General features: G+C 43.3%; 1 protein-coding gene across 2 annotated transcripts in view; it reads left to right on the top strand.

Annotated features, from left to right (window-relative positions):
* The first annotated feature begins 650 nt into the window (after positions 1-650).
* The window catches only part of SV2C (synaptic vesicle glycoprotein 2C), a 75040-nt gene continuing 49090 nt past the window's right edge, over positions 651-26600 (top strand). For both annotated transcript variants that reach the window (XM_056848255.1, XM_056848258.1), the window contains exons 1-3: positions 651-1252; positions 7584-7764; positions 12221-12372. In XM_056848255.1, coding sequence (XP_056704233.1) covers positions 670-1252; positions 7584-7764; positions 12221-12372 — 916 coding nt within the window. In that variant the 5' untranslated portion in view covers positions 651-669. The remainder of the gene's footprint in view (positions 1253-7583; positions 7765-12220; positions 12373-26600) is intronic.

Below are 26600 nucleotides of genomic sequence, written 5' to 3' on the forward strand. Positions count from 1 at the left end.
CCAAATCCACACTTGATTTCGTTTTGAGTTTGTTTTGTCATCTAATTTTAAGATGAATAACATAAGCATTGTAATAAACAGGAGAGCAAAGATAGATGAAGAGCAGCAAATGATATCAAATAAGACACTGTTCTCTTCTGGAAATGTTTCAGTTACATTTTTATAATCAGTTATCTGGACATTTCCTTCTGTGTGATTGGCACAAAAAAAGCATGTACCCACCAGAAGATCTGTTTTGGAAATGGGCTCTGCTTTTAAATTGCTCTTCATGTTTTTGTATACTGGAAATAGAAGCCAGCAGGAATCCATGCAAGATTTTTTCTCTCTCTTCTGGAATGCACTTTGGCTCCCTTTCCTCTGAAACTATTTGCTCTGCAGGAGCTTTTGTGCAGTGCCGCAACTCTTACATGTCATGCATTTTGGTTAGAATTGTGTAGAATAATCTGTAGGGAATTGGGTGGGCAGTCTTGTCATTTAGGCAGGGATAGTGCTAGAACCTATGAACTCTTCAGTTTGAAGAATTAACAAAACCTAAATATTTTTCTCTCTCTTTCTTTTTCAGATATTGCGTTGAAATCTAGTGTACGTTGGTAATTGCTGCTATTGATGTTGAGAATACAATAGCTGTCCTGCACGCAGTCTGCTCAGTCGCACGTTGACTAATACAAAATGGATGGAGGTTACAAGATGGAAGATAGGACTTCATTAGTAAAAGGGGCTCAGGACATTGCAAAGGAAGTCAAGAAGCAAACAGCAAAGAAAGTGAATAAAACTGTAGACAAAGCTCAGGATGGGTATACACAAAGATCTTACAATAGATTCCAAGGTGAAGAAGATGCTGAATGCTATACTGAAGGAGGAAATTATGATGGAGAAGCAAATGAAGATGAAGGATCAAGTGAAGCGACAGAAGGACATGATGAAGATGACGAGGTTTACGAGGGAGAATATCAGGGAATCCCCAGTACAGCACAGAACAAGGATGGGGTAGCAGCATTAGGACATCCTAAGAGAGATGATTACAAGGACCGACAGGAGCTAGAGACGGAAAGGAAAGCTGATGAAGAAGAACTAGCACAGCAGTATGAGCTAATCATTCAAGAATGTGGCCATGGGCGTTTTCAGTGGGCCCTCTTCTTTGTCCTAGGAATGGCGCTAATGGCTGATGGGGTGGAGGTTTTTGTAGTTGGATTTGTATTGCCCAGTGCTGAGACAGATATTTGCATCCCCAATTCTGGATCAGGATGGCTTGGTGAGCTTTGTTTGTTTGTTTGTTTGTTTGTTTCTTTCTTTCTTTCTTTCTTTCTTTCTTTCTTTCTTTCTTTCTTTCTTTCTTTCTTTCTTTCTTTCTTAAATATTTATCCTATGCCTTTTTTTCTTAAAGAAAACATTTCTTTTAGGTAGGTTCAAAACTGTATTGATGTGCTGATGTTGTTGTTGTTTTCTTCCTGTGTGTCTTGGTGTGTAAAACAGAAGCGTTGTTTGCTTTTTCTCTACTTTGTTGTAGCCAGTTGACAAAAATAGATGCCCCTTAATCAAAGTGATTGGCCTGCCCTCTGGGTGAATAACAGAGTTCCAGAGAAGAGTGTATGTAACTCTATTTAGGATTGCGTGATAAATTTCCTGAAACTTTAAAAATCCAGAATAAATACTTATTTTATTGGTGAACTTCCTGGAACTGTACCCAGGACATATATCAGTAAAGTTAAGAGTTGTTAAATGTGTCTTGCTTGTAGTGAGGAATGTATGAACCTCTGCCTTTTTTCTTCTAAAGGACTAGTAGGCCCTCGAAGCTGGGGTTGACTAGTTAAGAGTTGTTAAATGTGTCTTGCTTGTAGTGAGGAATGTATGAACCTCTGCCTTTTTTCTTCTAAAGGACTAGTAGGCCCTCGAAGCTGGGGTTGACTAGTAGGGTTGCCAGGTCCCTCTTATGTCAACTCTGTAGGGCAGGGGTGTTGAACTCAATTATTACAAGGGCTAGATATGACATAAATGTAACTTCTAGGGTTGCCAGGTCCCTCTTCCCCACTGGCGGGAGGTTTTTGGGGTGGAGCCTGAGGAGGGTGGGGTTTGGGGAGGGGAGGGACTTCAATGCCATAGAGTCCAAATGCCAAAGTGGCCATTTTCTCCAGGTGAACTGATGTCTGTCAGCTGGAGATCAGTTGTAATAGCAGGAAATCTCCAGTTAGTACCTGGAGGTTGGCAATCCTAGTCACTTGGTCGGGCTGGGCCATGCCTCGCCAGCCCAGATTGAGAGGGGTGTCTGTGGCTGCCTCAGCTGGCTCACGGGCCGGATAAGAGCTCTCAAGAGGCCGCATCTGGCCCGTGGGCCTTATGTTTGACACCCCTGCTGTAGGGTTTTCAAGGCAAGAGATGTTCAGAGGTGGTTTGCCATTGTCTCCCTCTACGTAGCGAACCTGGACTTCCTTGGTGGTCTATCCAAATACTAACCAGGCCCAGCCCTGCTTAGCTTCCAAGATCTGACAAGATCAGGCTAGCCTTAGCTGTCCAGGGCAGGACAGAGTTTAAATGTTGCAAAATCTAATCCGAGATTTAGCATGCTGAGTGGTCTACATATGGATGGCCTGCAAATCAGATGCAACCTCTACACAGCGGATATTAAAGTCGCTAGTATATTGCTTTAAAGGGCTGTATTTTATGTATTGATTACAGTATTTATTGAACCTCTGCTTTTCTCCCCAGTGGGGACAAGATATGGTTTATAATGTCATTCTCCTTGCTCCATTTTGCGCATGCAGCAACCATTTTAGGTCAGTTATTTTGTTAGTGACTGGCCCAAAGTCACCCCGTAAGCTTCCATGGCAGAGTGGGGATTTGAACCTTGGACTTCTAGATTGTAGTCTGGCAAGCGCTGCACAACATATCACACTTGCAGTGTGGGTATTACCAAAACATTCTCCTTGTGATAAGTGATCATCATAACTTATCACTTGTAGCGCTACTTTCCATGTAGATTGCTGCGCTCATGTGGTAAGCGATAGTGGGCTATGGACATCGAAGCAGGACAGAGATAGTGCAGCATGAAAATGCTGTCTTCAAAAATTTCCCACGCGTGTTTTGGTCTTCAGACCTATTAACTTACCCTCTGTTACATCTGGAGAGGCTGATTGTTTTTTAAACTTAAGAAGGCCTATTAATGTTGGACAACCCTATCCTGCTCTTACATTGGGAACTGAGATTCTATGACCTTAGGCAGTTCATGAGAGGGAGGGCATCTTGGCTATCTTCTGGGCATGAAGTAGGGGTCGCTGGGGTGTGTGTGGGGGAGGTAGTTGTGAGTTTCCTGCATTGTGCAGGGGGTTGGACTTGACCCTGGTGGTCCCTTCCAACTCTATTATTCTATAATCAGAGTACTGGCAGATTTCACTGCCCCACAATATATGCAGTGTTTGAAAATTTGGGAATATCTGGTGGGACACCATGCTCAACCTCATGTTGAAAGCAACATCTTTTCAAAAACAAAAAAACCCCACTGCACAAGGAGGAGATATTTAAAAAAACACACCAAAGGATGTTATGCAGGAACATGTCACTATATTCACATGGATGGCTTTAAGCACGTATATTGACTTAATATAAATAAACGATGTGCATTACCCTTGCAAATATAACAAACCTCAGTGGGGTTTCATGCTGGAAGAGCACTCTGAAGTAGGCATTGTGTTATTGATGCTAAGGATTATGACCTTGGTTCCAGTGAGTATTTTTACATTCCTGAGAGGAGCACATTTTGCTAGCCAAGGAAATCCCGTACTTGCTTTTGCTGGCAAAGTGTCTGATGGCAATGAATGCAATTAACAAGTCCGCCTTATACCAGACCAATTTCTATTGGCAATGGAGAATATAAAATGCTCTTTTCACCATTAGGCAAGATAGAAAAGTATCTTATTCCTGGCAGTACAAAGAAATCAAATCCACATCATACAAGGAATGATCCATTGATAGTTTTTTTACTTGGTGCACATTTAATATCACAGTGTTGCAAACTGGGTATTATATAGGTGATGGGTATTGAAACAATCCTTTGTTTTCATTAATGCACAAGTGGAAAATCAATTTTATAAGAAGCACTTTTGTGTGTGAAAATGACTGTCAGAAAAGGGTTAACCATGCATTCCTGAGCGGAATGCCTGTGCCGCTGTTTGGAGGCAACGCAGCGGCGCTGCCTCCAAAGGAGGTTTTGGCCCCGCTGAAATCTCCTCGCTGCACCAGAAATCCGCCACCTAAAAGGTGCCTAAAAGGTGGTGTGTCTTGGCCCACCAAAAAGGGGGCATTCGCAAGCCGTAACGGCTTAGGAGGCTGCCTAACGGCGGCCCCACCCCCAAGCCGCCTTTGCCGGCATCCAGATGACGGCAGAAGATGACGGCGGCGTCCGGGCCTGGTGCTCCTGCAGCCGGCCCTACATGCCGTCGCTGGAGCTACAAACGCTGGCGTACGATGCCCACACAACAGTGACAGGTCTGCCAGCTAGTATCCCGTTTCGAAATCTCTTATTTGGACTGTAACCATGGAATTCAACAACAAACAAAAAATATAACTAATTCAAATATCACACAATTATTACATATAACTTATTTGCAACCAGGTTATACAGTAGCTATCATCATTGCCATGGAATTACTGTCATCATGCCTCTGTTCATTAAAGTCTGTCTTTCTAAAATCTAACATATATGTCTGGCCATGAACTCCCTTGGCTCCTGACAACAAAAGGAATTCTAGGAGGAATTCATAGATAATAGATGGACAAGATAATGTAAAAGTTAATTATTCATTAAGAATTCATAGAAGTCAATACAATTTAATCTATCATTTAAAAGAGTTGTTGATTATATATGTATATATAAAGAAAAATATGCATATAATATAAAGGTAAAGGTCCCCTGTGCAAGCACCGGGTCATTCCTGACCCATGGGGTGATGTCACATCCCGACGTTTCCTAGGCAGCCTTCGTTTACGGGGTGGTTTGCCAGTGCCTTCCCCAGCCATCTTCCCTTTCCCCCCAGCAAGCTGGGTACTCATTTGACCGACCTCGGAAGGATGGAAGGCTGAGTCAACCTTGAGCCGGCTACCTGAAACCGACTTCCGTCGGGATCAAACTCAGGTCATGAGCAGAGCTTTTGACTGCAGTACTGCAGCTTACCACTCTGCGCCACGGGGGCATAATTTTGTACTTTTGCCCTTCTTCAAAAAAGTGTAGATCTGGCCCTGTCCTTAGGGACTGTAGACTACCAGGACCAAAGTGTGTGTGTGTGTGTGGGGGGGGGTCAGTGGGCTTTAATGGTAGGGGGAAGTAGGAAAGCCTCACTATGCAAAGACTACAAGTATTAAATACAAACAATACAAAAACAATATGAAATACCATAAAACCAGGCCAATGGAGAAGCCTCCCCCCGATAAAATAGTAGCAGAAAAAAAACATAAACCAGCTTGGCCGCTAGAAAAGTTTTAACAACAAACCATCTATAACAAACTAACAAGTCCAAAAAAGACCCTTGATGTCTAAAACTTAATAAATTAGGTGCTAGGCACATCGTACAATAAATTAGGTGCTAGGCACCTAATTGGGGAAAGGTGTTGTACATACAGAATGTCACTCACCTAGAAGCCCACTTTCTGATCACTGCCTGCCTCGCTTCTAATGGTGGGGCCACACAGTGACGGACTTGAGATGATGATCTGAGCTGGGAGGCAAATGTTAATCCTAACCATGCCACAGTAGCAACAGAAAGTCCCAGATTCAATTTCTGGCATCTCTAGCTAAAATGATTTTTGATGGCGGTGCTGAGATGACATCCCCTTGAGACTTTATAGAGCTGAAGTAGGCTAGGTGAACCAGTAGTTTGACACTAATGTGCCTACTGTGCTAACAAAAAGATGGTTAATTTAAAATTTTAAAACATTAAAAGACTGATTTAAATTCTTAAAGCCTGGTTTTTTTAAATCAAGGGTTTCCCACCTCCACATGGCCCAATAGCAACTGTTGATATAAGATGAATGATCCTATGGCCAATTACCGGCTTAAGGTTTTTTTGTTTGTGAGTAATCCAGGAACACTGTATCAGAAATGCTTTGTGCTATTGAATCATATGTACCATTCATAATTGCTCTGAGCCTGGAGTATTGCCATAAAAGTGCATTTCAAATTGCAGCGTCATGCCAATTTGCTACCATGACAGGGTCGATCTAGAGCTATGTGAATGAGTTTAGCATCAAAGGTCTGAGAGAGAGAGAAAAAATACCAGCAGCACCTCAGTTGCAGAGAAAAGTGAAACCAGGCATTAGAGGTATTATATAGCCTTAACAAAGTCTACTTTATCTCAGTCTTGTCAGTCAGGATTTTCTCCCTAATGCCAGAGGGAACTGTTGGATAAGAGAAGATATCTTCAAAATAATATGTTCAGTTCTAGTAGTAGAAGAATCCATCAGTGGCTTCAGATCATTACCTGGGATTAACTGGGTTTGGATAACCCTGTTCTATATATACTGCATCTTAATCTTTATACAATAAACAAACACACACAGAGAAAGGGTTTTAGACAGGGTTGGTTTTTACTGTCAAAAGTAAAAGCTGGCTATGCTTACTAGATACAGATTATTTTTGCAAGTACTACAATTCATATTTGTAATAGCAGAAAACAGTGTTTGTCTCTATTGAAATATTTATTGTGGTCTTTAAACACTCTGTGTTTTTTGCTACTCATGTGAGACGTCTATAGGACAGTTGTGAAATGCTGCTGTTTGACTTTTCAACCCTTATCTGAATGGCATCTGCTTAAGGTGGGAGACTATGATCATGTCTGTATGCCTGATAAACTGATATCAACTAAATTGCCTTATAATAAATGTAGGTGGTTTGTGTTTACCATGTTTCTCAAATGTTTGGGGATTTTTTTTCTTTATTTGCTGATGAACACATTATTGTGAGAAAAAAGAGCTTTCAGATGCAAACATTTTACTTTGTGCTCACGGTATAATTGATAATTTACTTATTTGTTTACTTGATTTGTACCCCCCCCATCTCCCCATTGGGGTTCCAAAGCTCATATACCCTGCCAGAAATTTTGTTAGTCTTTAAGGTGCTACTGGACTCTTGCTCTTTTCTACTTCCACAAAATGAGTCCCACTTGATGGTAGATGAGTTGTCCATGGCAGACAACTGCCAAGGCAGTCAGAAATACTTTTTCATCTACATCTGAAAGAGATAATTGTTTTTAATTGTCTAAGTAGAAAAAAAAACCTCTTGAGGACATATTCGTTACAGCTATACTTTTTATTGCTTTAGGAACTTCCTCTCAGTTCCATGTCTTCTTGATTGTTTCTTACTTTCTTATAGCTGTGGGTATCTAATTGTATAATATTTAATCTTCAGTAAGTCAAGCATAGAGAGTATTTTCAGTGATCTACCTACAAATGTATGTTCAAATTTTTCCATTTAAGGTATCTCCTGTGTGTTATTTCACAAATAATTGTTTAATGACAAAGTAACAGTTTATTAGGATTCAGTGCTGAAAGCTTGTGTCCTTCATAACGTAACATATTCCCTTTTTTGTGTGTTTCAGGTAGCATAGTATACCTTGGGATGATGGTAGGGGCATTCTTCTGGGGAGGCTTGGCAGACAAGGTGGGAAGGAGACAGTCTCTTCTGATTTGTATGTCTGTCAATGGATTCTTTGCCTTCCTTTCATCGTTTGTCCAGGGCTATGGCTTCTTTCTCTTCTGTCGTTTACTTTCTGGATTTGGGTAAGCTCTTTCTTGCTTTCCTTGTTCTGTAATTTTTTTGTGCTAATACAACTGTATATTTGAACACACCACTCATGAATCCATTTTACTTTAAGCTGATGATGCAGTATTACTTTCTTGCACAAGGGTGGGCCTCAGACGTTTGATGAATAGATGCCTAAATTATTTCTCTACTAATAAACTACAACTGAATTATGAGAAATCCAAAATACTAGTATTTGCCAAGTCCTGCAAAATCCAAAAGTGGATATTTGCGGGAAAAGAAATAGAGCAGGTAAAGCAATTCAAATACCTAGGTCTCTATTTTGCCTATAATATGTCTTGGTCAAGTCATCGTAAATCAGCAGTTAATATTGCCACAACTAGTGCATTGGCTATCTCACGCTTTTTTTTCAGCAGGGGCATTCAATTTGCTCCAACTGCGTTGAAAGTTTTTATGGCCAAAGTAATTCCACAATTACTCTATGCCATTCCAGTATGGATTAATGCCTTTGATATTTGTGTTGAAAGGGTACAATCCAAGTTTGTCCGGAAAATCATGGGTTTCCCATGTTGTGTCCCTTATGCAGCCCTATGCTTAGAAACTGGCCTTGCCATGGTAGAAACAAGAGCCTGGCTTATGTCAATCAAGTATTGGCTGCGGATACACTTCCAAGCTGATCCCAGGAGCTTTTTACATCATATGCTGTCTGAATTCAACATCTCTAATTGGTACATTAGTATAATGGGTAAAATAAATCTAATGGGTCTTTCCATTGATTCTCTGTTTACACTTCCCTTCTTAAGTGCATATCAAATGGTTAAACGTAGAATTCTGGACATTGAAACCCTTGCTAGCCTTTCCAAAAAAATTTGCACCCCTTTAAGTTTTGAAATTCCCCTAACTACCGGTCAACTGGCTCCTTATTTGTCTGCCCTACATGCCCCGCAAATGCGTAGAGCATTTGCACTTGCTAGGTGCAATGCTCTCCCGTCAGCTGTTACCTTTGGAAGATATAACCAAACCAGACATTCGGCGAGGCTATGTCCCTGCAACTCAAACTCAATTGAGTCAGTTTCCCATATCCTTCTTTATTGTCCTCAGTTTGATGTTATTCGTTACAATCTACTCGATCCTATTTTAACTAATATGTCAGGACACTCGTAGGCCCTGAAAGTTTAGTGTCTTCTTAATGACTTGTGAACTGAAATAGCTGTTTTTTTTTAAGTTCATTAATCAAAAACAGATTGGATAAGGTTAATGATTGATGGTGTCCAATATTCTTTATTTCCCTATAGCTATTCATCATTTGTATGGCTGATTTATTGTATTGTATGCCAATAAAGGTCTTGAATTGAATATTTGAACGCATTAACACATGAAGCTGCCTTATACTGAATCAGACCCTCGGTCCATCAAAGTCAGTATTGTCTACTCAGACCGGCAGCGGCTCTCCAGGGTCTCAGGCAGAGGTCTTTCACATCACCTACTTGCCTGGTCCCTTTAACTGGAGATGCTGGGATTGAACCTGGGACCTTCTGCATGCCAAGCAGATGCTCTGACACTGAGCCACAGCCCCTCCCCATTTATTTCCATAATTTCCCTAATAAGAAGAGAAGGAGCCTTTTTGGTAAAACAGATGGATGATTTAATTATCTTATAGGAAGTGCTTAGGTGTTAAATAAGCGGAAGAGTGACTGAGATATGAAAGCATTTTGTCTGGACCTGTGGTTTTGGTTGTAGTGGATGATATGAAAGCATTTTGTCTGGACCTGTGGTTTTGGTTGTAGGGGATGCTGTTGTAACAGCAGTTCTGCCAGTGGAACAGCACTTCTGTTTTTTGAGGAAGGAATGGCAGCAGACATATTGGAAAATGTACTATTTGCACATTGACCTGTCAGAGTCTGTGGCAGCACGAATCACATTGCATTGCTACAACTAAAGTAGATCTAAGGTTGTTAATTATAGGAAATAGTGAAGAACAGTAACAAGCTATATTTCCTTTCTTCCTCAAAAGTAAATGTTGAGTCCATCCTGCCTGTACTAATGTGCTATTAGGCTGTAAAGAATGGAAAATGCTTATTGTTAGTATTATCATATAGGGTGCAACACAGCCTTTTAGCTATTTGTATGTATTACTATTTGCTGTATTATTATGTTTTAGCTATTTGTGACGGCTGACGGCCATATACAATAAATTTTCTGAATTCTGTGGTAACAGTCACAGCCAAACCAAAAATTTGTTGATGTAATAGTGGAGTGGCTATCAAATTGTGTCCTAGGGAAACCTGAAGTTCCTTGAAAGCTTAAAACAGAACCTAAGTGATATAATGAACAACATAAACACACATGAAGCTGCCTTATACTGAATCAGACCATTGGTCCATCAAAATCAGTATTGTCTACTCAGACCGGCAGTGGCTCTCCAGGGTCTCAGGCAGAGGTCTTTCACATCACATACTCACCTAGTCCCTTTAACTGGAGATGCAAGGGATTGAACCTGGTACCTTCTGCATGCCAAGCAGATGCTCTACCACTGAGCCATGGCCCCTCCCCATAATCAGAGAAACCATTCTGATGGACAGCATACCCAGTGTGCAATGGGAATGAAGCGTTTAGTGTTGTACTAGAATGCACTCTTTAATTCATGCATGGCAATGGTAACATTCCTGTGTCACCTAGCTAGAATTACCCCAGAATCATATTCAACATGCAAGGGTTATAGAATCATAGAATCATAGAGTGGGAAGGGACCACCAGGGTCATCTAGTCCAAACCCCTTCACAATGCAGGACATTCACAACTACCTCCCCCCCACACACACCCAGTGACCAGAAGATGGCCAAGATGCCCTCCCTCTCATCATCTGCCTAAGGTCACAGAATCAGCATTGCTGACAAATGGCCATCTAACCTCTGCTTTAGGCACATTGATGTTCCTTGGCAGAGCAATGTATGAGAAGAGTTTCTTAAAGATAGTAGGCTTGCAAGCCACTGTATTTGTTTGAAACATCATTCCTCTGCTGTTTTGCAGAATGTCAGTTGCCTCATACAAGCAATATGCATGATGGAAAAAATGAAATATGCACAATTACGTTCTACAACAGATATGTTCACAGCACACTGTAAACATTTCAGTATTTATTTAATGATTACATTATCCCATGTCCATAGCCAGAAATAAGTACAAGATTTCAGCATATTACCCCAATATCTGAAGTAACTATTTTTAAAAATGTATATTTCATACACGAAAATACAGAAAAACAAAACTCTTCAGAAGTACATTGATCAAATTCTGAAGTCCACATATCATGTTAGTATATGGTGATTTATTTATTTAAAACATTTCCACCTTTCCACACGAGGGGGCCTCAAGGTGGCCAACGGTTAAAAAGACATTAAAAATCAACTTTAGAAATAATACATATATAAAAAAACAAGTAAATCATAGGGAGGAGGGTTAGTAAGGGACCTCCAAACAAAACAAAACAGTCTTCACCCAGTGGTGGAAAACAGTGATAGTGGGGGCAGACTAATCTCCTGAGGAGGGAGATCCATAGTTTTGGTGCTTTGACCAAGAAGGCCATTTCTCAGGTTGCCACTTGTCTAGCCTCAGATGACAGGCCTCTGAAGAAGACCGTAATGGTTGGGAAGATTCGTATTGGAATAGGTGGTCCTTACAGTATGCTGGTCGCCAGGCACATAAGAGGGATACAGAGAGTTGGTACTGCTTCTCAGTTTCTGCCTATTGATAATGGGAGCCTCAGAAATGTATACTTTGCAGCAGTAAATAGAAGTATCTTAGTTCTACATTATATACACCATTGCTCAAACTATGGTCCAGGAAGTGCTGCAGTAGATAGCAGTGGTGGTCTGGCAGAAACATCCATTTTTTCCTTCTCCTTCCTGTCCCCATCTGCTGCTACTTTGAGGAATTCAGTAGGTGCAGATTTTAGTTGTGTAGGTGATTTATGGTCTTTTATGCATGGCTGTTTCACTCGTTGTCACCCCTCCAACAACTTTTGGTCTTTGTGTTGATTATGCATGCCATTTCTGACCGTCAGAGGTCGCCTCGCTCTCCCCCTGCATTTCCCCATGTTTTGCCCGTGTTTTCAGAGACCTGTTTGATGTCAAATTTGAAAACGTGGGCAAAATGCAGAGAAACACAGAGGGAGAGCGAGGTGACCTCTGATGGTCAGAAACGGCATGCATAATCAACACAAAGACCCAAAGTCGTCGTGTGTGTGTGTGTGTGATGCCGAGTGAAACAGCCATGCATAAAAGACCAATTTGTCAAGACTGTAAGTCCTAACAGTCCTGAAAGATTCAGTGCTGGACTCCCACAGTAGCTTCCAGACACACATAAACGACCGTGATATGCAGATGTTATTAATTAAATAGCCAAAGAAATACAGAGCTTGTATGTGGTTCCTATTGCTGTCATCTTTAACATTAATGTTGTGTCTTCGTTTAGGATTGGGGGAGCTGTTCCGGTTGTGTTCTCGTATTTTGCTGAAGTCCTTGCTCGAGAAAAACGTGGAGAACACTTGAGCTGGCTTTGCATGTTTTGGATGATTGGAGGGATATATGCATCTGCCATGGCCTGGGCAATAATTCCTCATTACGGTAAGAAAGATATATTTTTGCTTCTTTATGACTGTGTGGTTGCCACTGTGTACATATGTGCTAAACCTCAATACAATACTTTGCAAATCATATCCCAGTTGCTTTTTAATTGAGTGAAATGGCAGCATTAGAACTGACTATTTAATAAGCAGAATGGTATGGTATGGGAATTATGTCTCCATTTGGACATAAGCAGATACAATATGTGTTTGATTTTACACTAGCTGTACTATTACCTCGGTATACTATTTCCTGAAGAGCTACAGTAGGCGATAAATCACAAGTTCATTTTGAGAGACTCCTGAAGTGGGTTCTCCCCACCCCCCATTTTCTGTCCTTCTGCTACAGTCTTTAAAGGTAGATTAGAATCTCTCTGATGTAGTGCATCCAACCAATCATAAGACTGGAATGAGTTTACATGCTCCATAATAAAAGAAGAAATTATTTTACACCCTGCTGTCACTACAATGGCTGTGCCCAAAAGATACAGGCCAAAACAACTGCATACCTTGGAGAGGTGTGCCAGAATTATTTACTGCTGTTGCTGCTGTTACCAAACCAGATTGGTTAACTTTAAAATGGGATAATGGAACGACTGAAGAATGTTACAGCATGTCCTCACTTATTATTTTTCCCAATAACAGCCCCTCACCCCAGTTTATTTCAACATGCTAAGTAGATGTCTAAAATAACCTACAACGCTGAGAGCTCATTCCTGAGCCTGGGGGCCAAACGGGCTTAGGAGGCGACCCAGCCCCCTTTGCCAGCCGTCTGTGCCACTTGCATTGTGCAAAATGGCATGGTCGCTGGCCTTGTGCCACTTGCAGTGGTGCCCCAGGGCTGGTGCAGCAGCGTGGCCCGTGGACGCCGGCTCATGCTCCCTCTCCCATAATACTAGAACACAGGGTAATCTGCTAAAGCTGGAGGGTGAGAGATTCAAAACAGATAAAAGGAAGTATTTTTTCACACAACACATAGTTAAACTGTAGAACTCCCTGCCCCAGGATGTGGTGATGGCTGCCAGCTTGGAGGGCTTTAAGAGGAGAGTGGACATGTTCATGGAGGAAAGGGGTATTCATGGCTATTAGTTGGAATGGATGCTGGTCATGCTGCATATCTGTTCTCTCTAGTATCAGAGGAGCATGCCTATTATTTTGGGAGCGGTGGAACACGGGCAGGATGGTGCTGCTGCAGTCGTCTTATTTGTGGCTTCCTAGAGGCACCTGATTGGCTACTGTGTGAACAGACTGCTGGACTTGATGGGCCTTGGTCTGATCCAGCAGGGCCTTTCTTATGTTCTTATGATGCCGGCTCATTCTCCTGCTGGCATCCTGCCGGGACAAGTGCTTGCACCGGCGTCCTGGGAGGTGTTCCTGGGGCGTACAGGGGGGCGGAGCTGCTGGTAGGCTGCCTCCTATCTGTGCTGTCCCCGGCTGCCGCAAAGCTCAGGAATGAGCTGTGAATGTTTATTTAACATGCTGAAATCAGCTATGATTTTTAATGTGTGGTAGCAAGTTCTAAAACATCTTACCAATATGTCCCTGAAAAGGAGCATCATGGAGTTCTATAGAATGGATAATGTTTTTTAATCATTCAAAAAGGGAGAAATATCTATTTCTGGGAAGATACATAGCCAAGGAAATAGCAGAACTAATCTGACTAATTTGTAAGCATCAAGAGGAGAAGAAAGGGGCAACCAAATTTCCTTTATCAAACCCAATTACCAGTATTCTGTCACTCTATAGCAGGGATCCCCAACCTTTTTGAGCCTGTGGGCACCTTTGCAATTCTGACGCAGTATGGTGGGTGTCACACAGCCATAAAATGGCTCCTGCAGGAGGTGGAGCCAGCTACAAAATGGTTGCCGCAGCCTACCTTCAGTCACGCAGTGGAGATCCTTCTGCAGTGGTGGTAGATGCTGCCAAAGCAATGTTTTTAAAAAACCTAGCCTTGTTGGGCAAAAGCACCACCTCACCCCCGCCCACTTTCAAAACTCTTGGTAAGCACCAGAAAAGGTGTCAGCGGGTGCTATGGAACCCACAGGCACCACGTTGGGGACTCCCAACAAGAAATAAACTTGTGGCCAAGAAATAAACTTGGGAAGAATCTATGTTGATAGAAGCAGGATTAATGCCTTAATCAGCTGGGCAGAGAGCAAGTGTGGTGTAGAGGTTAGAGTGTTGCCCCAGGATCTGGGAGACCCAGGTCTGAATACCCACTTTGCCATGTGACCTTTGCTGGGTGATCTTGAGCCTTTCAGACTCTCTCAGCCTAACATACTTCACAGGGTTTCTATGAGAATAAAATGGAAGAGAGGAAAGCTATGTAAGATGTTTTGGGTCCCCATTGGGGGAGAAAGGCAGTGTATAAATGAAATAAATAAAATAAGGTAAGTTTGTCTGTTAACGTTCCTTTATAAGTAAATGGCTAATGGCCATTCTAATGGAGAAAAGTAATGTGCTGAATGGAGGTAACTTTTTAGTGCTGGCAGACAACTAGTGATAAATCACGTGGCCGTCATCAAGAGGGACATTGTGGAAGGTGGTTGTTCCTCCTTTTTATTCTTGAGGCAGCTCCAGGGTTGTGCAGGGAAGGTAATGTGCAAAATTTCTGATGTTCCCCATACAAAACACCATCATGCTCTTAAGATGGCTAGCTGTGGGAAGGAAAGTAACTACTGGTTAATTTTCAGTCTTCGGTGCAGCCCCACATGTGGGACTGCGCCTGCGCGCAGGCCTGCCACCGGAAACTTTTTCTAGCCTCAGGCCTAGACTGGGGATGCCCCTCCCCTTGGAGCAGGCAGGCCCTGCTTCCTGCCGACCTAAAGCATGCTTCCTGGGCGGGGCATCCCCTCCCTCCTCAGTTCCTTCTTTGACGCCGCCGAGAACAGACATCTCTAACAAACCTCAGTCCGTTTCACTTTCGTTTCTGATAGAATCGTGAGTCTTCTTCTTCTTCCTCCAGGCTGCCGCTCAGGGCTTCCTGACCTGCCTCTCTCCCCTGTACGGGAGTTTTTTCCTCTGGAAATCTCCAGAGGGCCTGGAAATCTCGGTCCCCTCGGTCAAGTGCCGAGGGCTGTTACGGCCTCCAAGGCCCTATTTAAGCGATGTCTGCCGCCCGGGGCTGCCCGGCCAGCCAATAGACTTCCGCTTCTGCGGTCTGAGAATGTGTCCCACAGCACGGCTGCTTGTAAAGTATGCCAGTTATTCACTGCTGGAGCTCGCAATGTCTGCGCTACACGCCTGAAGGCCAAATCGTGGAGAAGAGCCCTACTAGCTCCTACTTGCCCGCTGGATCCGAGACTCCCCAGTGGCCCCCCTCGGTCCAGTCGGTTCCACCGGCTCCGACTCATGGATCCAAACAGCCATGGATCCAAACAGCCATTGATCCGAGAGCCATGGATCCAAAGAGCCGTGGATCCTAAGAGCCCTGGATCCGATCATCATGGATCCAAAGAGCCACGGATCCAAAGAACCACGGATCTGAAGAGCCATGGATCCAAGAACCATGGATCCGAAGAACCATGGATCCGACAGCCATGGATCCAAAGAGCCATGGATCCTAAGAGCCCTGGATCCGATCACCATGGATCCGAGAGCCGTGGACCCGAGAGCCATGGACCCAAAGAACCATGGATCCGATCACCATGGATCCAAAGAGCCATGGATCTGAGAGCAATGGATCCAAGGAACCATGGATCTGAGAGCCATGGATCCGAGAGCCATGGACCCCAAAAGCCATGGATCCTAAGAGCCATGGATCCAAAGAGCCATGGATCCGAGAGCCATGGATCCAAAGAGCCATGGATCCGAGAGCCATGGATCCGAGAGCCATGGATCCAGCTCACCAACCTAGCCTTCCTCCATTCGAGGCCTTGGCCTCGGCCTCTGTAGCAAGCTCAGAGAGAGTGTCAGAACCTTCTCCGGAGGAGCACGTGGGAGACACTGAAGCCATCTCACCTTCTGAAGACTTACTTCTCCAGAGCGAGCAGATGCTGCGCTTGGCAGAAGCCCTTGAGATTATCATCACAACCTCTGATAATAGGCCCAAGGACAGAATCCTTAGTTGCCTCTACCCAGACGCTCCTGGAATAGTAGCAAGCTAGTGTGGAAAGGATAATAAATAAATAAAATAAATAAATAACCAGCCTCCACCCCTGTTTCTGCAAAGAAAATAGAGGATCCTTACAAGCAGGACTCTGTGAATCCCTGACCATTCATCGCAACAGGAGAGATGCGAGCCCGCCAGGGGCGGGGACATCACTCCACACTTGCTGACACGAAGAACAGGAGGCTTGACTGCCTGGGCAGAAAATCTCATACCTCACCTGCCCTGAGTTTCAGGATCGCCAACTACCAGCCAATCATGGGGGGCTACCAGCTGTTCCTCTGGGAAAAAGCCGCTCCCCATCTGGAACCCTTCCCTGAGGAGGCCAAGTCAGCAGTTAACCTAATACAGGCCGAGGAGGACCTCCCATTAGAGGGAGACACTGTATTTGCTCCTTCCACCACAGAATTTCTGACAAACATAAAGAAGGACAACCAGATAGCCAGATCCCTGGGGGTCCTACCATACAACAACCCTTCCCGTGAGTGTTATCAGCCACGCCACCAGGGCTTTGCTCCTCCCTTCTTAAAGGGCAAGGGCAACAACGCTTTCAGCAGCTGTGTCCTCAACAGAGGCAATACCAACAGCCATGTCACCAGGGCCAGTCGGGAAAACGCAGACCAATCAACAGACAGAGGCCTGCCACCAACCCTCTTCTGAAAGATAGCAGCAGTTCAGTTTCAGTCTCAGTTTTTACTCATCTTTAGTGGCATGATGATCAGCAACAACCCACTCAAAGTTTCTGACTGTGTCTGCAGGCCATCCAAGAAAGCTTTCAATTTCTTGACAGACTGGCCAAATTTTGTGATCTTTGGATATCCATCTACATGGACAGCTGGATCCTGAGAGTTGTCATGGAGGGGTACCATTTAGAGGTAAATTTTTCCCCAGTTGTTCACATCATATGCCTACAAAAAACAACCCCTTTCCCGAGTTCGGTCCACAGCTGCAGAAGCTACTGCAGCAGGGCGATGTTCAAAGGGTCTCTCAAGATCACAAGATCTCAAGGTTGGAAGAGACCCCAAGGACCATCCAGTCCAACCCCTGCTATGCAGGATCCCTCAATCAAAGTGCCCTCGACTGATGGCCATCCAACCTCTACTTAAAGACCTCCAAGGAAGGGGACTCCACCACCCTCCGTATAGGATGTAGTATGTTCCCTTACCTTGACGATTGGCTTCTCACAGCAGACACCCCAATCGCCCTTTCCAGACAGAGTTGGTGTTAACAACCTGCATTAACCTAGATCTTGTGGTAAACTGGATAAAATACAAGTTGGTCCCCACTCAAAGAATCCAGTCTGTAGGAGCTGTCTCAGACTCTACTCCTTACAACATATTTGGCAGGAGTGTTCCAGAGGTGCAGAAACCAGCTGGTGGTATGGATTCAGAGATTGTTGGGTTTGAGGGCTTCTACCCCAGCCGTCACTCCCCAGGCCAGACTCCACATGAGAGTCCTGCAGAACTGGTTTTTACATACTTTCAATCAGTTCTGTCACTCACAATCCCATAGGTCGTCTATCCCTAGGACAGTTTTCAGGTCCCTGGATTGGTGGTTATCAGAGTCCAACCTTCTAACCTGTTCCCTCCATACAGGGTCGCTGGGAAGGACTCCAGGGAAACATGCATATCAATGTGCTTGACCTGCGTGCAGTCTGTTACTCACTTACCTCCTTCATGGATATTCTCAGGGGCTCGGGAACATTGGTGTAATCGGACTATACTCCTGTGGTCTGTTATGCCAACAAGCGGCCGGGGGGGGGGGGTACAGGTTCGTTTCTCCTGTGCAGAGAAGCCCAGAGAGAATGACAAGTGACCTTGGAAAACGACATTTCAGTAGGAGCCATCCATACAGCAGGCATTCACAACATCTGGGCAGACAGTCTCAGCTGAGAGTTCCTCACGAGCCATGAGTGGGAGCTCCAGGACAAGCTCCTGTTTTCCCATTGTTCAGTTATGGGACTTCCCACAAGTCGATCTTTTCGCCTACTGCAACAGCAGGAAGGCGGAGAGGTTCTGCTGCCTAGCGGGTCACGACCCAGAGCCACTATGGGACGCCTTCCAGATACAATGGTCAGGCACCCTCTTCTATGCATTCCCACTCTTCGCCCTCCTGTCAAGGGTCATAGGAAAAATCAAGGCGAAATCACACATCTTGTATCCTGATTGCCCCCTTCTGGCCCCGCCAGATATGGTTATCAGAGCTGCTCCACCCAGCGGACCACAACTTCAGGGAACGTTCCAGGGCCCCAGATCTGTTCCGCTGGGACACTCTCATGCATCACAATATAAATCGCCTACACCGAACAGCCTGAAGGATAGAACCCAGGGCATAGGTTTGTCCCAACCAGTCAGAGTGCTTCTCTTACAAATCAGAACGCCGTCTGCTAGATACTTGTTTATTTGAAATGGGAAAGGTTGAGCACTGGGTTGGCTCTAACAATTCCTCAGCGTTTAGCTGCCCATTACCACTGATTCTGGTTTACCTTCTAGACTTAACCAGACAGGGTCTGGCAGTCTCATCTGTCAAGGTACACCTGGCTGCTATCTCAGCCTGCCATTACAAGGTTGAGGGGTATACAGTCTCCATATACCCACTAGCTAGACGTTTCATCAACAGTTTCCTCTGGCACTGGAGATTGTTCCCCAGTGGTCCCTTTCATTGGTGCTAGCAGGACCGATGCTCTCCCCCTTTGAACCCTTAGCTACCTCTCCAGTCAATCTACTGTCAGCTAAGGTAGCCATCTTGATAGCAGTGGCATCCACTAGGAGAGTGGGAGGACTAGCTGCCCTCAGGATTGATAAGCCTTCTTAAAGATCTTTGATGAACGGGTGGTCTTACATCCCAGCCCACAATTTAAACCCAAGGTAATTTTCAGTTTTCACCTAACTCGAGAGTTTGCGGTGCCTGTCTTCTTCCCAAACCTGTCTTTGGAAGCAGAGAAAGCGTTACACACCTTAGATGTGAGAAGGCAATCTTATACTATATAGACAGGACAAAGTACTTTAGACATTCTAAGAGCCTGTTCATTTGTCGCCAAGCCCCAAGAACGGGGAAAGCAACTTAGGCCCAGTCTGTTGCAGGATGCGTGGCCTCTGCTATCAGGTCTGCTTTCAAATCAGCAGATACTCCATGTCCTTTAGGGGTTAGGGCCCACTCTATCAAGGCCCAGGGATCGTCGGCAGTTTTTTACAGCACGGTCCCTCTGACCGACATCTGCAAGGCTGCGACTTGGGCGAGCGAGGAGCTGCTTGTGAGAAACTACACCATTGACCTGCTAGCAAGTAGAGATGCAGAAGTTGGCAAAGTGGCCCTTCAAACTCTATTCCAATAGACCGACACCCACCTCCTGGTGTATATAGCTCGCTAAAATCCCACATGTGGGGCTGCACCAAAGACTAAAAATGAAAACAGAGTTGCACTTACCTGTGACTGCTGTTCATTGAAGTCTTCGGTGCAGACACACATCCCTCCCATCCTAGCCCGCTGTCGGCCTTAAATAAATAAGAAAAAAAAAACTACACCTACATGGGTCGGCAGCGGGAATGGAACTGAGGAGGGAGGGGATGCCCCGCCCAGGAAGCATTCTGTAGGTCGGCAGGAAGCCGGGCCTGCCTGCTCCAAGGGGAGGGGCATTCCCAGTCTAGGCCTGAGGCTATGAAAAGTTTCTGGTGGCAGGCCTGCGTGCAGGTGCAGTCCCACATGTGTGTCTGCACCGAAGACTTCAATGAACAGCAGTTACAGGTAAGTGCAACTCTGTTTTGTGAGCTAAAGTGCATTCTTTACCTCCTTCTCAGAAAATGGAGTCTGCATCCAGGCTGGGGCAACAGGGAAGTGCAAAAATGTTGAAAAGCAAACCTTACCCAGCCTTTTCTGTAGTTTCTTTCCTAACCACATTCAAACTGGATGGGCCTTTTGCTAGTGGATTTACAAAAATGGTTATTGCTATACAGTCTTTGTTGAAAATCGGATAATTGCCTTTCAAAGATACTCTTTTGGACTCAAAATGCTTGTTCTTTTATGTTTGAATTTATGTTTATATTTATGTTGCAAAGAACAAATAGAATGCGCAAGGCAAAAGATTGTACTGCTGAATAATTAAACAACTATTGGTTTATTTTTGGAGCTCTAAAAGAGCACAGGGGTTCCAGAACTGTATTCTTCTTTTTTGTTTTTGCTGACAGTGTTTATCCATTAATTTTGCCTCTTGCTGGCTAAATAGTTCTGCATTTGAGTCTGAGATAATTGACGTAGGCAGGAGACAATAACTTGATTTGTCAGCTCCCTGTCATGAATTGCTTTTCATTTTGGAAATTCCTGTGAAATTAGATACTTAATATGTATACTTAAAATATTGTGTGTGGGGATAACAATTACAGAGACCAACAGAATTTAGAACAGATGTGTATGTAAATTAGGGTAAACAAATCCTTTCTTTATCTTTTTGAACTGTTTTCTCTGTCCTGCTTTTTTTATTTCTATGGCCATTTAAATTTTCCTCTTTACTGTGAGTACTTCAAGTAGCATTTAGTACATCTGCTTAATGAATGCTGAAAACACTTCATTAGTGAGTTCAGTAATTACCCTTTCCCATAGTTCTATAGGTTGAATACAAAGTAAACAGGGGATTTGTCTACCCAGAGGAAAATCCCCACTAAAAATAAAAGCCAGTGTATATATGGGTCTGTTGGAACAGACAAGCCTTTTCTTGGGCTGTATTGGGGTATTCTGGGCAGATCTGAAAGAAAGTGTTAAAAAATCTTTTGTTTTCTTTCTGAACGACCATGTATGTTACAGGGAGGGTGCTTCACCGTCCCGTCCTACCACCTATCTCTACTTCCTTTTCCACTGTCACCAGTCAGATCTTTTCTTTAAACTGCACCTTTCTATGTAGTATCCTCTTTATGTAATCTTATTTTGAATTCCCAGTTTTAGGAGGATTATTTATTTATTTATTTTAAATGTTTATTAGTTGCCTTTATACCTTATAGGAACTCAAGGTGGTTTATAATGTAAATAATAATAAAATACATGAAATACATAAAAGCCACTAGTTAAACGCTGTAATTTAAAACTGCCAGTGGGCAGAACTAATCAAATGTTATCACTAATAAAACCACCTTCAGCTCCTTCCAGAGGCAGTCTTGTTGCACCTACAGGTGTTTTCCCGCTATCTCCCCTGCGATCTGGTCAGTTTCATGGTTACATCGCTTTCTAGTTAGTTTAAAAAAAAACGGCAATGAACTATCACTAGATCGCTGCAGTGTTAAAGCAATAGCAGGTTCTCTGAATTTCCAGCTTTCATTAAAAGAATAAAAGAAAGTCTTTAGCCCCTTTCCTCACAGAATATAAGGGGAAAGACATATCTCCGCAAGGGAAGGTTTCATGGTCACATGGTTTTCTGGTCAGTTTCCTAGCAGCGAGGCTGACCGGAAGAGCCTTGGTGTATGCAGGCAGATGCCTCAGTGTTCGATCACTAATCTTGCATGTTTAAATTTTTTTAAAGAATTGAGGAAACTCCAGATAGAGGGGAGGGGGAAAATGGGAGGGTTGTGTGGAAAAAAATTGGAAGGCTGGATGTGGGCGTGGGTGGGAGTCAATGAGCAGTGGGGGAAAACCCAGAATGGAGCATTTCCACAGGTTGAGTGACGCTGACTCAGAATTGGCTTGAGGAAAAAAACTCGCAGTATAAGCACTGTAGCGGAAACCGGGGTTCATGGGGGGGAGAGAGAGACCCAAGACCGTTGTCAAGAAAAACAGTTTTATTCGCAGCTGCGGCTCAGTTACTCTAGCAAGCAAAACACTGAGCCCCGATTTTACTGGGGAACAGACATTTATCCAAAATCCACGCTCTGACGAGGCACATCAACATTCTGTGCTTATCTGGTTTTTTTACATAGTCTGGAGCCTAAGAGCTTCAGCTGTTCTATCCAGTTCCGTTATCGTTCACCATGACTTTCCATGACTTTCCCCCCACTACCTTAGCACACACATAGCAAGCTTGTATTGAAACAGACATTGTATTAAAGCAGACCGTGTATTAAAGCAGACATTTTCCCCCTCTGTCACAGCACTCAATAAAACGTTGGAGAAAAAATGAGGAAAAATCGAAGCTACTTCTTTAGGGGGCAAAACATGTGCAGAAAAGAAAAAATGTTGAAGTAGTTCAGGGTCAAAACTGACAAAAACCACATGTGCAGAACAGCCCAGAGTACCTTGAGACTTACCGCCTGTTCCTATTCTTCATTTTTTACTGCTGTAGCACACACAGAATTATATTATCCTGCCTCTAAGCAGCTTTGAGCATAGCTCTTCTATCACTTGTCTTTAAACCTCTGGTAACTACTGTACTATACCACCTTGCCAGGGCAAAACTGGATGATGCAGTAGGGGAGGATAGCGCTGCTGCTGGTTCTTCAGCAGCAGCATGAGATTCAGTTGCCCAGCACCATGTAGGTGGAGATGTTTACCACTGCAATAAATATGCAAAAAAGTAATTGTGACAGTTTCATGGGGCTAGACTCCACCCCAGGATTCTCTGTCACTTTCCCACCTTCCCCAATGCACTGCTATCTGGAGGGAAATAATTGTCCAAGAAATCTGACACTGGGTATAAAACCCACTGAAGGCTGTGGCAGCTAATGGAGGTATGAGGAAACTGAAAGGGACAACTCTATGATTCTAAGAAGAAGAAGAGTTGGTTTTTATATGCCGACTTTCTCTGCTGCTTAAGGGAGAATCAAACCGGCTTACAATCACCTTCCCTTCCCCTCCCCACAACGGACACCCTGTGAGGTAGGTGGGGCTGAGAGAGCTCTAACAGAGCTGTAACTTGCCCAAGGTCACCCAGCTGGCTTCGTGTGTAGGAGTGGGGAAACAAATCCAGTTCACCAGATTAGCATCTGCCGCTCATGTGGAGGAGTGGGGAATCAAACCCGGTTCTCCAGATCAGACTCCACCACTCCAAACCACCACTCTTAACCACTACACCAGATGGTTTACTTTTCAACGAGGAATAAGAACAGAGTTTATGTAATAAAACACAAGCGAAATGGCGAACAGTGAGATTGCGCAGGGGTGAGGAAAAATCCTTTCTTAGGCAGGCTTCTTATATTATATCACACAACATAATATAACCATAGAGTTTTTGGTGAATCCTAGAGCATTGCCCTGATGTGATGACATCATTTCTGATTTTGCGCTGGAAGTGACATTGCGCATCAGTGCAATGCTGAAGAAATTGCCCCATCACCACCACAAATGCTTCTACCAGGTTACAAGACATGGCTGGCAACCTTTTCTCTCCTTCTCATCCTTCTAACCCTCAGCTTCTGGCTGTCAGATCATAACTGTTTCCTGTTACACAGCTTCTATTGGCTGGATCAGAGCACCAACAGGATTGGCTGAAATACTGTAGTTGGAGTAAATTTCGCTGCTGTACCTATCACTGACATTACATTAAATATTTTTTAAAATATTACATGCTGGGGACCTGCAAGGCCCCTGCCTTGTTTTCTCCTCTTTCTCTGCTCTTTCCCATTGCACTTACTGTGGCTTTCCCACGTTGCAGAATCAGATATATTTATTCAGAAGGAGATATAAAGATCGCTCTTGGTTTCTGTCAATATAAAAACTCATTGCTCTTAAAACTGAATTGGTTTTTCCCTTTTGATTTATTGCTGAAATATTGTTCAAACTGGCTGCTCCTAAACTGTATACGTTTATTTATAGGAGCTTTTAAAATCAATACAATGTTGCTTTTTAAAAGGTGTGTTTAAAATAACTCTAAGAAAGTTGACAGTTTTTTGGGGGGGATAAAATGAAGTTTGCACAGCACAAGACTGGAAAGGTTTGTGCAATTATATAAATAAAAGTATAATTAACAAAAAAAGTTAACCAAGCAAGGTCTTTGGAAGTAGAAAGTAGCCATTTTAATAACAATGGCAGGCTTTCCAATTGCAGTCTGTTTTCTTGTTACAGATTATTGTTTGTTGTATACAAGGTTATCAAAACTGTATCTTGTGGTACAAGAGAAAAGCTGGAGGGGATACTTTGGAGAAGCCTCATATAGGTTTCCTGCTGATTCATATGTCTCTATTTTTATGCATTTTAAAGGGCTGTGACTGAAGAACAGCACTGAGCCAGACCCAATCAAGGACTGCAGAGAGATTGTGGGCATATAAATCTCGGGGGCCGCTGACTCACTCAGCCATAGAGTCAGCTCAATTATGTGCTGCAATCCTTGTAATGAGATTTTCAATGGTATCAGCTTTGCATTAACCCACGGTGGCCTGTTCAGCCTTTTTGTTGTATAATTAGAGCACTACCAATCCAAGTTCATGTTGTCTCTGATCTGCCTTGAACTGCTTGTGATAGGAAGTTCATTATAAATATTAAATAATTGGAATTCAGGGTTTTTTCACCCCAGAATTAACCTGTTCTGGATAAAATGTTTAGTACAAATGTGAGTTAAACCAGCTTCAGATCTTTGCCTAGGTGTGGGACAAAAGTCTGATACTTACTTTGATCTGCACTAAATGAGAAAAAAAAAGTTTATATAATTTGTAAAGAAAGAATATAAAACACTAAAAGACCCTCCACAAATAACACTGCAGTCATAAACAGAGGTATGCCTTTTCTACAGAAGGTGTAATTCTGTTTAGGATTGAGTATATTAGTGTCTGCTGATGGTTTTTCTTACTGTCTGCAAGGTATAATAAAGCAGAAATAGTGTACTTTGTGGCAGGTAATACAACATAAGACTGAATAACAGATACCTTAATCAGAATCACGGATAGTGAGATTTGAGCAAATAGCTAGACAACATAAGGATTGATTCATATCCCCTTGTATATGGCAGGACAGCTGTTTCTCCACCCCCATTGCAACTTCCACTATGTGCAAGAATAAAAAGAGAACAAAAAGAAGATGACTACAGACAGCCACACTCACAGAGGTCATATAGAGGATCCTAATTCTTTCATACTTGTATAATAGATTGGTTAGTTAGTTTTCTTTGATAATCTGAGTATGAAAGAATTGTTTTGGCTAAAATGGTCTATATAGATGCAAAATCAGGGCAGTCTCAATGCAGCGTGTGGCTCAATACTCCAGTCTGTTATTGTGAGTATTCCCTCCTGCTAGCAAGGGAAACCAGACCTTGTGTTTTCAAGTCATTAACAGCCTCTTGATTAGCCAACCATTGCCACCTTTCCCACCTGCCAAAATGGGCCAGATGGTTGCCTCTTTCTCCTAGAAGATCTTGCAGTGTTCTCCAGTTTCTCATGCGTATTACATTTTCTCCAGTGCAACAACAAAAAAAAAAAGGACCAAAATCTATAGAACTGTGAAACCAAACAGAAAAGTACATTGATTTGGAATTATTTATTTTAATAAGTAATGTTGGCTGCCTCTCTATTTTATTGTTATGGTTATAGTTTGAGATATTTTTTTTACAAAATGTTGTACAGTGTAGATAGTATCTGCTTTCTGTGATGAGAGGATGCCTTCTGCAGAACAGAAGGAGAGATCAATAAATTAGATAGAGCATTCCAAAAGAGATGAGAGGCTGTGTCTGTATCAAAGCTCTAATTGTTATGGATATTGATCAAAATATAGGCTTCATTCAGCCTTCATATAATTTAACTGTCTGTTCCATCAAATGGTCCGTCTGGACTAAGGAATTTGGAATTACAGGGTAAGGAAGCTGAAGACATACATTTACACGCTCAGATAAAGCAGCAATCAAATGTTTCTTACACTGGTTTATTAGCAATTAGATTGCTAGAACTATATTCAAAACTGGTAAAGTTTGAGTAAATTTAGAATGATTTACTCAACATACACTGATGTAAGCATACGGGCCGCCTAACTCCCGGACTGGTCATGGCAACCCTGATATGCAGGCACACAACTACTGTTCCAAGCCGCGCGCCCACCCCAAGTACTATGGGGATGGCCGCAGCGCGCGCCAGCGAAACTGACACGACCGCTCCTGTGTGTTCTGAGCAGCCGGCAGCTGGGAGACAGAAGTTTGGGGAAATATCCAAAAATCCCTCTTCCAGTTCTCTCTGACTCCCCCACACCAGTGGCTGTAATCCTCCACACCTCCCTGCTACCGG

This window comes from Euleptes europaea, chromosome 4, assembly GCF_029931775.1.
Source record: "Euleptes europaea isolate rEulEur1 chromosome 4, rEulEur1.hap1, whole genome shotgun sequence".
NCBI lineage: Eukaryota > Metazoa > Chordata > Lepidosauria > Squamata > Sphaerodactylidae > Euleptes > Euleptes europaea.